At 41.4% G+C, this 15,461-nt stretch overlaps 1 protein-coding gene across 4 annotated transcripts in view; it reads right to left on the reverse strand.

Annotated features, from left to right (window-relative positions):
- The window catches only part of FBN1 (fibrillin 1), a 224,955-nt gene that overhangs the window by 99,506 nt on the left and 109,988 nt on the right, over positions 1–15,461 (reverse strand). For all 4 annotated transcript variants that reach the window (XM_027569942.2, XM_027569939.2, XM_027569940.2 and 1 more), the window contains 5 exons: positions 13,065–13,190; positions 7,461–7,619; positions 2,722–2,892; positions 1,989–2,129; positions 118–237 (listed from right to left, as the gene is read on the reverse strand). In XM_027569942.2, coding sequence (XP_027425743.2) covers positions 118–237; positions 1,989–2,129; positions 2,722–2,892; positions 7,461–7,619; positions 13,065–13,190 — 717 coding nt within the window. The remainder of the gene's footprint in view (positions 1–117; positions 238–1,988; positions 2,130–2,721; positions 2,893–7,460; positions 7,620–13,064; positions 13,191–15,461) is intronic.

Below are 15,461 nucleotides of genomic sequence, written 5' to 3' on the forward strand. Positions count from 1 at the left end.
GGGCCTGTTAGCCTCTCCTGGCAAAGGTTATTCAAACTCTACTAAATTCCTTCAAGGCAAACCTCCTCCTTAGCATATATGTCCCCTTACTTAGCAGCTTCCAAGCTAGGACCGTACCTCGGCACTCTGTCCGGGTGAGTGTGCTCTGATAGCCAGGTCGGCACTGACAGGTGTACGAGCCCTGGTTATTAATACACTCTCCACCAGCACAAGGGTTTTTCTCACATTCATCGACATCTGCAAAATACAGCATATTTTAGTAAGAAATTAGACAGCAATAACTCCTAACTTTAAGATCATTTTATTGGCCTCCTTTACATGTTAAAACGCTTTCCTCTTAAGAAATAAATAGCACAATGAACAGGATCTTTTTTCTTTCTACTACAGTGTACCATGTCATCAGCCACTTGAAAACTGGTCGAGCAGTTAAAGTGTATTATTTTCCTATGTTATCTTTCATAGAGAAATGCCAAACATGTAGCAACTCTACCCTCCAAGCTAATAAACATTTTCTCTGCCTTGAGTCTGGCCTAAGGGACTCAAACAGACTAACATTTCAGAAATGGCTTCTAGGTAGAATACCGCGTATCTCCTAGAGCTCTCTGTTTCAATTAAAAGGAGGCCTCACCTTATCTAAGCATCCCCTGCTAAGTTGCACTGAGAACATCAGAACAAGACATGAAACCGTTGTCATTTCAAGAGCTATTCTCACCTACCACAGAGTCCACCACCCAACCCTCATCCCCAGACAGGCTCCCACTGGTTTTACAGTTGTTTAGAACTCTCAGTCTATTTAACAGCAAACTGGTTTATATTCCCCTATTTGTAAAGATGAGGAAACTAAGGCTTTTGGAAGACAACGCACTTCTCCAGAGTCACACGTTTCTTGCTGCGGGTACACTTGCCCACCGTGAGCTAGATGTCCCCTCTTCCAGTCAGCTCCGGGTGACCTCTACGGACTGAATGACTCTCTCTCTCAGTGTGTGCTAGAAGGGGAAACTACACAGTGTGAGAAACTAAGAACTCCTTATTTCTGCCTTATTCATAATTACAGAATTGGAGTGTACAACTGAACTAAGAAAGGAATTTATTTTTATTTATTTATTTATTTTATTATGTATGTGTTATGGTGAGGAATTTATTTTTAAAAAGTTAGATGGCAACCGGGTGTTCTTTTCCAATTAACAGATGAATTATTCTTGTGTTACATTTCCTCCTTTTGCTAGCTTAAACAACCTGTCAACAACTCAAAATTTCTCTCGTCAGTTTTTAATGACTAACTAGAGACAATTGGTGAGTTATCCATTTAAATTAGTTAAATGTGCAAAATTTCATAATCTGGGGACAGTTTTAATGCTTTATTTTAATGGTCAGACTTTTGATAAGATGACGTATGTTGAAGTTACCAGCAATGACTTGAGTGTATTTACGATGAAAGTTAAAAGTCAAGATAGTAGGCAGAATAATGTCCCTCTCCAAATATATTCACGTCTTAATCCCCAGAACCTCTGAATATGTTACGTGGCAAAGGGGAATCGAGGTTGTTTATCAGCAGACCTTGAGACGGGGAGCGTCTCCTGAGTTATTCAGTTGGACCCTATTTAACCACAAAGGTCCTTAAAAGTGAAAGAGGGACCTGGAAGAGAGAACCAAAGAATTAGAGAGATTTAAAGATGCTATGCTACTGGCTCTGACGATATAGGAGGGGACCATCAGCCAAGGAATACAGACAGCCTCCAGAAGCTGGAAAAGTCAAAAAAATGGATTCTCTCTCTGAGAGTCTCCAAAAGGAACAGAGCCCTGCCGACACCTTGATTTTAGCCCGGTTAGACCTGTGTTGGACTTCTAACCTATAGAACTATAGATTTGTGTTGTTTTAAGCCACTAGGTTTGAGGTGATTTATCACAGCTGCAACAGAAAACCCATCTAGTCATGGGACAGAACTGCAATAGCCTCTCACGCGGACCTAACCATAGGCGTTACATACCGATGCACTCCCCGCGGAGATCCAGCTGGAATCCTTTGTTGCATTCACACCTGTAGCTCCCAGGAGTTGGAATGCAGCGTCCATTTTGACAGAGATAGCGAAACAACTGGCAGTAATCAGTGACATTGACTGGCAGCACCCCTAAAGGAATAACATTAAACCCCATTAAAATCATGGGAAAAATCCTAAATCATAAAGGAAGGAAGACACTCTTTGGGCAAAGGTCATCTGGGGCCAGTAAAGTCTATTTCCATGCCCGCTTACAGAGATCACCTGCAGCCAGGTCCTGAAACCTCGCTGTGGCCTGCTTCTCCCTACCTCTTTTCTGCCCCACTCTCAAGCCTCCAGTTTGGGTAAATGACAAAGGCAATGAGTTCTTGGTAATTACTTGCAAAACTGCTTTGCATTATATAAAACACAACATATAATTTTATACCACCTCTATGACTTCATCCTATGAATCAGATTTAAATTGCTCTCATAACTCTCCCTCAGTTGTCAATAACCAGAGGACATTAATCTGGAGAATATGAAACCCCCTATTTTTCTCTAAGCAATAGGCGAACTGAGAAACTTATATACAACACTATGTAAACCAAACAGCTAATCTAGGAATTGATATACGAATTTAATGACTAAAGCAGCATAAATAACAACAAAAAAGTTAACCTGATTAATGTAAACAAAAAAACAAAACAAAACAAAAAAACCCTGATGACTTTTCAATCCTTACTTGGTGGTTCCCGAGACGGGTATGGATATTCCGCTGGGGGTCGAGGGACAGGAACTGGAGGTCCAGGAGGAAAGCCAGGAGGAACAGGAGGAATGGGGCCAAGGGGTGGGGGAGGATATCCTGGTCTCTCAGGAATCACCAAAGGGACAGAGCACAGCTTGTTGAAATCCTCTGGAAAAACACGACACAACAGAACACAAAAGCTGAGCTGTAGCATAACTCATACACCTGTGGAAGTCACCCTTACATTTCAAAGAAACTTTGAATAAAATCAATCATCAGACCACACAGATCAACTGGAGAAAAGGGAAAAAGCCCACTGACATCATTCCCATCCTAACAGCTACAGTAGCAACCATACTGGAACCGTAATTCCAAACCAAAACCAAACTCCCCAGAGTGTATACCACATGCCTCTCCCCAAATTTAGGAAGTCTCTACCTATGTCACGATTTACCTCAAGGAGGAATCAAATGCCACTTTCTCAACTCCGTCCTATTTGTGGATCCCACAGAGCTCTAAAGAGCACACTAAAAAGCCCGGATTTTATTTTAAGCCACTGGAAGTCTTCGGCAGATTAACGTGGGATGTAATCAACGAACATTTTCAGAAGATCAGTCTTGCTGACACAGGGAGAATGCGCGGGAGCGGGGCAAGGCTGTTAGAGAACACCAAGGGCAAGAAAGCTTTGGCGAGACAAGGGAGGCAGCGATGGAACTGGGCAGGAGTGGACGAATTTGAAGCATGTTTCAGAGATAAGCGGGTAGTGCTTCATGAAGGAGTAAATGTCAGAGCAGAGGGAACAGGAAATCAAGAACGACACAGTCTTCTGGTTTAGCAACTGGGTAGATGTTGGTGACATTTACCAAATGTGAGAAACTGCAATTGAACTACCTTCAATGGGTTTGGTGGGTAGAAGCCAAGTTCCATGTTGAACATATGTATTTTGAGGTGGCAGATATCCAAGCAGATTTGTCATGGAACAGCTATTTAAGAGTTCGAAGCCTAGCAGAGAAGTAGGGGGCTGGGTATAAGTTTTGGAATGATCAGCAGGCGGGTGGTATTTAAAGCCATGGGGATGAATGAGCTCCCCTGGGGAAGATGTGGAAAGTGAAAAGAAGGGTGTGCAGAGACAGAGTCCTGAGGAATACCTATTTGTAAAAAGACAACAAAGTGTTGGAGAAGCAACACGCAGGGGGGCAGAAGGAATACCAGGGGGTAGTGGGTCTGTTATTAATGCTGCATCATGATTCCCTGAACTCATACACCTGAGCTAATCAGGAATTTCCCTCTGACTGCACATATAGGCTGATTCCCATTTTTCATGCCAGGTCTTTATCAGAATAAATCATCTTTAGATTTGTGACACGTTTTTTCCTGAGCTTCCAAAAAGATGTTTTAAGATACAGTATCCAGGTTTCCAGGGATGTATTTACTTAACTACTAGTAACATTAGCCACATCTTGTTATAGTTCCCTCTATAATGTAAACTAATCTTGTGATTTTTTAAAATTTCTTTTTCCCCTTTTTGTCAGAATCCTGATAATTTTATTATTGCTGTCACACAGGGATTCTCCCACAGATAATTTATATACTAGCTTTATCCATTAATAGAAATGAGGCTAATATTACTCTTTTCCTTGTGCACTAAATCTGACTTATTCTAAGGCATTGTAATATATCTTATGGAAATACATTCATATTCAACCTCATGGGGGAAAATCTGCCAATTCACATGTGGCTAAACATACCTAGCTACCATGTACCTTGCTGTTACTTGTTGGTCCATTACTAAATCTTCTTCAATCACATTTGGCATTTCCAACTCAGGTTAACATTATGTATTCAGAGAATTCTATGACTGCATTTTAATTATTATTTATCTGTAATTTTAACCCACACAGATTCTGTAGCATTTGACTGCATCTGGAAAGGATTTATATTATTGTTTATGCTTCCCCGAACCCGGATGCTACAATCCCTCTTATGAAACCACAGTGATCCTTCTTATAGAATTATCACCTGGATATGCCCTATCATTTCCTGGCTACTTGCTTTCCACCAAATTTCTACCACCAAGATTGTGCATAGTCTTTGAAGTCAATGATCATATCTAACTCATGACTAATTCCCACTCTGAGCCTAGCCTTGCAAATTGCACATAAGAGGAACTCATTAACTATGTGTTGGATTTAACTGGATAGCAATTATATTAAGGGACTCATTTTGCTTCCAAGCACCAATTCAGCCTTTCTTTTTCTTTAGTCTTTTAGGATTTGTATAAAAGAAGTTGAATAGCTTATCAGGATTTCTGCTAATTAGATTGATATATGACTTTAAGCATGCCATTAAATTCATCTTAACCTCCGTAGGAAAGTGTATCAGAGTGGGTCCTATACCCTGTTCTACTCTCTCCAGCTTCATAACTTTCCCATGAGTCCGTTTACATTCCAAATCAGCAAACTGGGGCTAGTTTTGTTCAACTGATGTCCATCTTTCCTAACTCCATTTAACTCAGAGATGATACTGATTTTTTTTAACATGGTAAAAAGCTGACTAGTCTAAAATAATCCATATATATATGAAGGATTATTTTATATACATATGTATGTGAAGGATGTACATATATCCTATATTGTAGGATATATGAAGGATATACATGTGTGTGTGTGTGTGTGTGTGTGTGTATATATATATATATATATATATATATATATATACTCTCCATATATAATCACTCTCCATAAGTTGAGAGCCCAGAGTTCTATAGCACTGCTACCAGAACATCTGAGTAAACAAACACCCACCTGCAAATTAGTTCCTCTCTGTCAGTCTGCTTTGCCCTGGGCTTATCTTAGATTATGGGTATTTCAGTGGTACACATGAGAGAGCAGCTCCCTGCAGAGCCACACAAGGAAACAGGGTCTTCTGCACCTGCATTCCAAAGCAGGTCTTCAGGCACCTCAATCTGCCATCCCTCTGTCCTCTATTCAAGACCTCAGCACAGGAAGGAATCCGCATCAATGCTGCTGATTCCTAAATTAACTATGTATTTAAAAAGTCATTCTCCTGGTACGTAAGCCATGCACTTCTAAACAGTGACCTACTAAATGGTCCCCCTAGTGCACTAAGGATGGTGGGCTTTATTTTTAGGCCATAGACAGTAAGCAAATCAGACAAAATATATGACTTATTATATGTTAAAATGTATTGAAAGATTTTCATTGCTTCTTTAATCCACACATATAATTCTCAGCAATAAATAGAAATTTTATAGTAATATCTGTGAGCAGGTGCAGAACCCAGGATAATGGGAAATTCACATTCTGCGAATAACACTCTGCAGTAACCATTAACTCTGTGTTTATCCTTCCTCACCTTGATTCACTCTGCTACAGTTCTCGGAGTCAAACATACTGTTCAGGAATCAGATTAAGAAGCAGCTATAACCCCAGTTTTCACTTAGAACTGGTGGGAAAGTTGTCACTTAATAAATTGTTCACTCCACCTGAATGCCTCCTATGAGCCAGATTTTGCTAACTACTGTGGAAGTGCTAAGAAAGCATAAGGAATATGGGACTATAAGAATGAACGAGACCTCCTAATGAGATTTATCAACTAGTAATAAAGAAATACATGAACACACATTGGCACAAAGCAGAGTAGATGGGATTTGTCCCAAAGCAACAGTAAATACCTGGAGCCCCGAGACAGAAGGCAGCATTTCCAGCTGTGGTTATCTTGGGACATCCAGGAATTAGGTCGTATCAAGAATCATGTAAGGATCCTCACTGAACAAGAGGGCATTTAATAAGCAAGGTGGCAGGGGTTAGGAAGTAGGGAGGAAGAACCCGAACTGAGGAGAAGTTTTAGGAAAAAAGAACAGTTGAGGTCAGAGATCCTCAGACTGGTTTCAAGGAAAGTTTGATTGCATAATTGAGCTAGAAAAATAAAGCCACCATAAGAAGAAGAATTAAAAGATGAACTGGGGTCAGACTTGAGGATACTAGATGCTCTGCCAAGTAGTAAAATTTTATTTTCAAGAAATGGAGTGACTTGGACCACTAGATACCGCCTGAATTCATCCTGGGAAAATTTTTCCAGACATCTTTCCCTACCTTTTCCCCTGGCCATAATTTTTTTTAACCGAACTTCAGATGAATTATGCTTTGGGAAATGTATATGGTAGATGTGGATTTCATAGAGACGAGTTAGGAGGCCACTGCAATAGTCCAGACGAGAAAAAAGGAGCTTTATGTGACAATGGAAGGAATCTGACAGATGCGAGAAGTAGTACAAAGAAAAAAAGTCAGTAAGAATTGGCACCAAGGAAGAGGAACGGTGTCAAGCATTAGGGAAGGAGAAAATATGTATGCAGCATAACTCACTGAAAGGCTCGGAGAGAAGTGAATTTGATTCAGTGGAGCTTTTGAGGACTCCTGAGAGCCAAAAGAAATACATGAGAATAAGAGAGGACAAGCCCTCCTGAGAAGGTTGCTATTCAGTGGTGATAAGCAAGCTCAGTAAGAAAGCAGTACCTGAAAACAGTACTATCTGTATGGACCTCTGTAGTTTCCCAAGTCACTGTCTGCAGAAATTTCCCTGGGAGTCGTGTCTTTTATTTTCTGGAATCTTTTTCACTTACCTGAATTTCTACTAGATGTGCCTCACGCACATTGCCACTGGGCTTGTGAGGGGTGGGACTGGGACACTCTGCAGACATCTGGAAGGGCTCTTACCGGTTGCTCTGATGGGACACATCTCGGGGGCAACCGTGACCCCCGGGGACCAGCATCGGCCAACATCACAGCAGCACTGCATTTTTGTTATGGATTGTGGCAGTTGGTTAGAACAGCGCCCATTTGCCAGAGCTGTGTAACAGTATCCGGGGCGAACATCTGAGAACAAAGAAACACACCCCCACACACATCACTGAGCTGGACTCGTAACAACACTCTCCTGCCCCAGCACCTCTGCGCTTCACACGTGGGCTCCGGCGGGACACACTGACACGCTCGCCCACGGAAAGGAAGCAGCGTGCGCTGCTCAGGAACAATGTTCGGTCAGACCTCCCTTCGTCTCACACCTTTTGCCCCTGCGAGCTGGTGCACTTGGCCGAAGTCCCACATTCCATCCCCAAGGTGGGGACGAATGATTACAACCACATGTGCCATAGGAAAAAAGAGACTAAGAAAATCACTGGCAGTGACAGTTAATTAGTTAGAGAGACATGTCTCTATACTGAAGGGGGACTGTGTTGTCCTTGGTTTCAAAACACTTAATTCGAGCCGCTTTAGGCAAATATTGATATAAATCTATTTTAAAACAACATTAAGTCTACCCTATAGTCTACATTTCTAAAAGATCTTTCTTACTTTTCAGACTACAAATGTGAGTCAGACTTGTGAGTTGTTTTTTTTTTTTTTTAAAGGAGTGAGCCACTTTGCAGTCAGATCCAATGCTTGTGAATCAAGATTTCCTTTTGTCCTGGGGCCCTAGCAAGATTTTATAAGGCACTAATTATTTACAAGTTCAAAATGTACGTGATTCCAAGTTCTTAGTCCTATAGAATACAATGGTTCTTGAAGGCTTTTTTTTTTTTTGGCAGAAAGGTATCTTCTCAAAGCAACAGGGGTAGACATCTTTCTATATACCACTTTTATTGGGTTACATCATGTCTGACAGTCATGACAACAATGACACACTGAAGTACAAGTCTAGGCTGTCAAAAAAGAGCCTGTGACATAGTAGAAACCTAACTGCTTCATGGGCCTTTGAGAAAGCACTGTGAAATAAGGAATGCAGGTAGCTAAGTACAGAACACCTTGATCCCCCTGACATGTTGATGATGTACCTCTTTAAGGAAAGCATATCACTGCATAGCCCATACGCAATAAAGTAAAAAGTAAATCATATTTTAAATATGCTTATTTGAAGAAATAGAAGTGGTAAATTCTTTTAAGTAAAATATTTTTCATATGAGTTTTTAATTTTTTAATTTAATTTAATTTTATTATGTTATGTTAATAATCACCATACATCATTAGTTTTTGATGTAGTGATCCACGATTCATTGCTTTCGTATAACACCCAGTGCTCCATGCAGTATGTGCCCTCCTTAATACCTATCACTGAACCATGAGAGACTATGGACTCCAAGAAACAAAGTAAGTGGTAAATTATTTTATAAAATAAAGAATTTTTTTTACACTTAAAACTTCATCCCTATGTTGCCTGTCTAAACACTAAACTTCGAGTTTGATCAGAGAAGGTCATACCTATGATTGTTTTCATCTACATCGTTCTTAAGAACACGAAGCCCTCAGATCTTGAAGGTTGCAATAAATTAATAAAATGGAATTTTAAAAAGGCTAACTTAGAAACATATAAATTATTAATATCCTGTGAAGAAGGCTACAAAATCCCAGACAAGCCATAAAATAAAACTATGGATCAGCTTTAAAGAAGACGAGATTATTTCTGAAAAATACTTAAAACCACTAGCAGGTATAAATGTGCTTTCTAGAGCTCTTTTGTGGCCCCGTTCCTACACCTCCAGGTAGAGTACTAGTCTCAGCAGAGAGGCTGAACAAGTTTCCTTTCAGCCTGGTCCAGGGTTAATGGCTGGAGAGAGGAGTGTAGACAAGATAGACTCTGTGAAGCCCCTGGTGGCACCTTCCCTATGAAGAAGAAGGAGCAGCAGGACTTCCTACTTTCTACTTTTCATGGCTTTAGAGCCATGAATAATTTATATCCTCAGTGGTGAGTAAACGTTTGAGGCATGGAAACCAAAGGCTGTTAAGAATGGGAAGAAATGTTCAAAACTGACTTATATCCCAGTTTCAAATGAATTTGGCAGTCAAAACTCAGTATAAACGCTTGACCAATATTTGTACATACAATTTTCAGTGTGGGCTATCTTTTGGAGCAAAACTGGGAGCTAGAGCTGCCAGTTGCAAACTCTTAATGGGCTAATGTCTACTATTTTGCACATTAACCATGATACTATTTTACTGCCCAGCTGGCTCACTTACATGTTAAATCAGTAGGTTAGAAAACTCTTGATTAAAATGGTGAATGTTGGGGCTAAAAACCTTACCAGCCATGTTTGGGCTGTGGGCAGGCTCTGATATACAAACGGCATCTGCAGCTCCAGTAAGCATTTTGCTGATTTCTCTTTTTGCAGGAGAGCTTTGGTTAAAAATACACACACTGACACAACTTATAATTTTGAAGCAAACCTATGGGCTATAATAAGTAAAGGAAGGGAAAATGTGTGAAAACTGGGAAACCCTGAGAGGAATGGCCTCCTGGGCACAGCAACCTGAAGTTTCTCACATCATCAAGCAGCAGTGCCCAAGGAAGCGGGAAGGAAGCCATTGTGGTGCTGGACCAGTTTGCAAAGCAGCTAAGGCGGAAGCTGAGGGGGAAGAATGTTAGGATTTGGAGGAGATAAGTGGAGGTAAGATAAAGCGTAGACACCTTCTTCTATTTTGAATCTGCTGCGGCCAAGACATCTGGCAGAAAAGGATTAGGAAGCTTTCCTCCTTTTCCCCCTTCTGAATCACTTGGCCCCCTTTCCTTTCAGAACCCAGAGACCACATTATATCAAAAAATAGATATTATGGATTAAACAGGTGTTTGCAGATCATCCTGGTCTGTCAATAGGTGTCTCCTAACCAATCACTAACATTGTTGTGTCCAACCAGGAGTTAGGAGCTGCGAGGCCCAAACTAGGAACAGGATGTTTGTCAGGATTCCTGGGAATTGATGAGACAGAACACACTAACATGAAAAGACTACCCTACACGAGGTATATTCAAGTGCCAAAGGAAGATGTCACAGAACAAAAAAAAAAAATAAAGTAATACTTCAAGAGCTTATAAAACAAAAGGGATCCTGCAAACACAAGGAGGTCTGAGGGCCTCAGAATGTGGTGACCAAAGGTAACAGGTGGAATCTCGTGCTTAGGAGAGAGGTATAAGGAGATACAACACACCCCTAGCTACAGGTTGGGTTTTCTATTGGTTAGATGGGCTAATTCCAAACAGCCAACTTACCAACAAATCCTAGATTCATTTATAAGTTGGAGACTATATGTATTTTCTTTTCACTAGGGATAATTCGGGGGGTCTCTGTGGTTTGCCATGGCAGGAGATATCAGCCTTAGGGAAGGCAGAAGTGTTGCTTGGAGCATTTTATATAACAAGTTCCTAGCTGTGGGTACAATAAAGTTCCAGAGAAGAAGAAACTGCACTGGCTTAGGTGTATGGTAAGAAAGGGTTTACTGTGTCTGGTGGTCATTTGGAAGGGAGCAATGGGAGGGTTTGGGACTGTGGGCTCAGGCCCAAGTTGGGATCCCAGCTCCTTCACTCTTTAACTGCTTAAACAATTGAACCAAATTACTTATCTGAGCTCTGTAAACCTCAGCTGCTTCCCGTCTACAGTGTGGTTGTGAAAATGAAGTCAGATAATTTCCATAAAACACCTCACACCTAGAAGGTCACCCCTGAATCCTAGCGCCCCCCGTTTCTTTTTAAATAGCATGGATATATTTGGTAAAAGACTGATAAAAATGTAAACCATCTGATAGGTAAAGGTGTTTTAGTCATAATCCAGGGTTCCCTTTGAAGGTTAAAAAAAAAAAAATCTACCTATTATTTGGCCAGGAAAGAACTTCTGATCTATCTCTCTGCTAAGCATCATTATGGGATGTCAAGTGCGAATTGGGACAGTTTGGGGAGAAAAAAGAGCTCCATGAATTGCACTGGCCATTCTTTCCCTGTGGTGCCAGTATGTATGGAGAGATCTTGGAAAATCCAGTAATCCGGGCATCACTATTGTTTCTAAGGAAAAGTCCAGATATGCTTCCCTCACTGGTTGTACTTATTCAAATGTCAACTTAAGAGACCGCCCTCAGCTTTTATTATATGTGACTAAGTACAAAGGAATTCAGAATTTCAAGTACAACTCAGTTTGGGTCTGAAACTCATGGCTTGTGGTAAGGATGTGAAGCTGAGTGTCTTTGAAAATATGGGCCAGAAACAAACATCAAAAGACAGTGTTCATTTTTCTCTGAGGCCATGTGCCATAGGCTTCCCGAGCTTTGCCTGAATAATAAGGAAGTACTCATTTTGATATTCAACAAATATTTACTGAGTGTCTATGACATGCAAGGAATCATGCCAAGAACCATCAGGGATATAGGAGGATAGCAGTTATTTAGCCTTTAAGGGGAGCTTACAACTTAATTAGGGACATAAAAACATCCAGACATAAAATTTCCCTAGGAGACCATTTACAAGAAGCATATCCTCAGGTAAGGGAGAAACTGCTTTCAGGTAGGCTGATCTGGGACCTCTTCAAAGACAGAGAACCTGAGTAGAAGCATGAAGGGGGCTTGAGCTGGGAAGGAGAGTATCCTGAGTGGTACCACAGGTATGATTCAAGGCAGGAAGGAATTAAAACAAATGACCTGGTTGAGGGTGAGAAGCAGAGACTGTGCTGGTAAGTGAGCAAAGCTGAAAGAGGTCAGAGAGTGAAGGTCCTTAGCTACGAGGCTGCACGCTCTGGAACTTGAACTTTCTTTACTCTAGAGAACCGGACTTCGAAGGAAGTCTTAGCAATCACTAAATCCAGCAGTTATCAAACCTATTCGTTTAAAACAAGAAAATCCCTTATTTAATTGATCTTTTACACAGAAGCTAACACACCACCAGGTAAAAGCAGAGTTGCCTGGAGTGTGTGCATGTGAGGAGCAGGGAGTGGGAGGCAAGGGTCCTTTCCCCCTCAGCCTCCCCCTTCTCACGGTTCCCCTCTCCCACCCCAGCAGCTTGGAGACATTTGCTGCACCTGAAGGATCCATGCGACACAGACTAAAAAGCCACTAATTCCCAAATCCTAATGGAAAACTACCAGAGGTTTTTGAGCTTTTAATCAAAGCATTATTTTAGAAAGATAAATCTGACAAGATGGACTGTAGAGAAGCCAGGAAGCAGGGAGGCCAATTAAGAGATTATTGCAAAATTTCAGACCTAAATTAACACAGGTCCCAGGAAATGACGGAAGGTTTGACACTTGCATAACTGCAAAGTTAATTTATAGACTGAGGATATCTGTATGGGCTCCTGGATCATCCCTCTTTCCGGGAGGTAAAAATCCTCATACAAGACCACAGGGTGCCTCTTTTCTTGAAGAGAGTGCTCAACTGTTTAATAAGATGTAAAGGTACATTTTACATCAAGTGAGAAATTATTAGTCCCCCTGAACAAATGTGTTTTGAAAGATGTTTGTTATGGAACTGACTGACAGGAATCAGGCATGCTGTTTAGAATTAAACCTACCTACGCATCTGGTACCATCAGGAGAGGGGTAAAAACCGGGAGCACATTTGCAAAAATAACTGCTGACTGTGTTTGTACATTCGCCCCCATCACAGATTCCAGGAATGGTGCTGCATTCATCAATATCTGGAATATAAAGAAGAGTTTAGTATTCACAGAACACAGTATAAAACTGTTCATCATCACAAGCTTCAGATGTAATGCCAGTCAAACCGATCTCTAAAGAACAAAAGCTGCATATAAAATAGTCAATTCAAAAAGTGAGTGCTTCTTCTCTCAACACAGGCTTACCCAAGGAACTTACAAACCTCAAGAGATTAGAGCAAGATAATAGAAACTTCCCCTGTAAAATCTAAAACTACGTACTGTTTTACCAAGGAATGATAGCATGCTAATATTCCACATTTCATTTAGTTTAAAATTTTGTTTTCCCTGTTCTCTCCATGTTTTGCATTGAGTTAGGCTCCCTTTATGTTTACTCTATATTCTGCATGAGTTCCTGTGTTTCTTCTCAATCTGATTTTCCACAAGCAGATACTGAAATCCTATAGAGAAGAGCATGTGGTCTGAGTGCTGACCAAGACTTGGCCATCGTGGTGTTCTCAGGGGCACCCACACGGCCATGACGATGGTTTTCTGGGTTCAGTGAGTGAACTGTGTGGGGACACTGGGACGCTCCACCCAGAACCCTCTCAAGGGAGGGCTTGCTGACTTAGCATTAGGGGTACTATCAGTAGACAGCCTTTGGTTCTCAGTTCCTTCCAGGTCTGCTCGAGCTGCAGAGAGCCACCTCACCTGGGACTACCTACACCCTTCTCATGAACCCACACCCAGTGACTGATCGTGGAGGTGAGAGAATGGTCTAGCCATCTGCCCCAGGGGGGACAACTCTGAAAACCACTCCAATTCCTGAATACCTTGTGAGGTCAGTGGAGGCCATAGTCAGGGTTAGCCCTGAGGCCTGAGAACCATTTCCTTCAAGGGAAACTTTTCAAGAACCAGCTTCAGACACTAACAGTTGTCAACAGATGTGGCACCAGTGAGGGGAGAAAAGAAATTAAGAACTTCCTGCTTAGGCTAAAAGTAAACTCAGAGCACAGGGCATCTGCATGACCTTGACTCCAAGAGGAGTGGGCTTTCTGCACTCACCTAGGGACAGGTGCATTTTGACCCAAGCCCCCCCGGGAGTATTGCAATGGCCAGACTACACCATGGGCACTCGGAAAGCCCTAAGTTTTAAAAAACAAAGAATATTTCTTCTCCAGTATAAGTACTGCTCTTCACTTGTAAAACAAAATAGAGTTCTCTGTGGACCAGATTCAAGGGTCTTCTGACTCAAGATCACCCTGTTAGTCAAAAAGGCAGCAATGACATTGTTTAAGTGCAGTTTAACCTTTTTAAAAGCAAAATCCTCAGGCGCCTGGGTGGCTCAGTTGGTTAAGCGACTGCCTTCGGCTCAGGTCATGATCCTGGAGTCCCGGGATCGAGTCCCGCACCGGGCTCCCTGCTCAGCAGGGAGTCTGCTTCTCCCTCTGACCCTCTTCCCTCTCGTGCTCTCTATCTCTCATTCTCTCTCTCAAATAAATAAATAAAATCTTTAAAAAAATAAAATAAAATAAAAGCAAAATCCTTATTCTTGTATGCTAACATAAACAGCATTGTCATTGTGAAGTTGTATAATGGTAAAGATGTATATTCTATTCCGACAGATAGGCATTTTACTGGAGTCAGTGAAAGTCAGGCTGAGAAACAGCCAAGGACGGAGCCTAAGCTTCTAGAACTAGCATAATATCAGAAGACACATTTTAAGACAGTTCTTTAGCATCAATCCTCCTGCACTGACCAGCCACACTCCTACTTAAAAACTAACAACAGGCGCCTGGCTGGCTCAGACAGTTAAGTGTCGGGCTCTTGATTTCAGCTCAGGTCATGCTCTCAGGGTCCCGGGATCAAGCCCCATGTCAGACCCTGCGCTGAGTGTGGAGCCTGCTTGAGATTCTCTCTCTCTTAACCTCTGCTCCTCCCCTAGCAGGCACACAGGCTGCCTCTCTCTAACAACAATAACAACAACAACAAAACCAAGTAAGTCCAGCTGAAGGGATTCAACAACCTCATTTAAGGATAGAAGAAGATGTATCCCTAGAACACAAAGGTATTAAGAAGAACATACCTTCCTCAAATTGTCCCTAAAGATTAAGGTCTGGGTCACTGAACTCCTATCAAAGAGCATATGAAGAAATAGTGTTTATTAAAAGAAATATTTTTCTACCTGTTAGTATAAATGACTGCTACCATCCTTATTAAGGTCACTTACATCAATAACCAAAGAGATTATTTAAGTGACAAAATATACCAGAAAAAGTTATTTAAAAAACAGAATGAATACTCTGGTTTCTC

Source organism: Zalophus californianus, chromosome 6 (assembly GCF_009762305.2).
Source record: "Zalophus californianus isolate mZalCal1 chromosome 6, mZalCal1.pri.v2, whole genome shotgun sequence".
NCBI lineage: Eukaryota > Metazoa > Chordata > Mammalia > Carnivora > Otariidae > Zalophus > Zalophus californianus.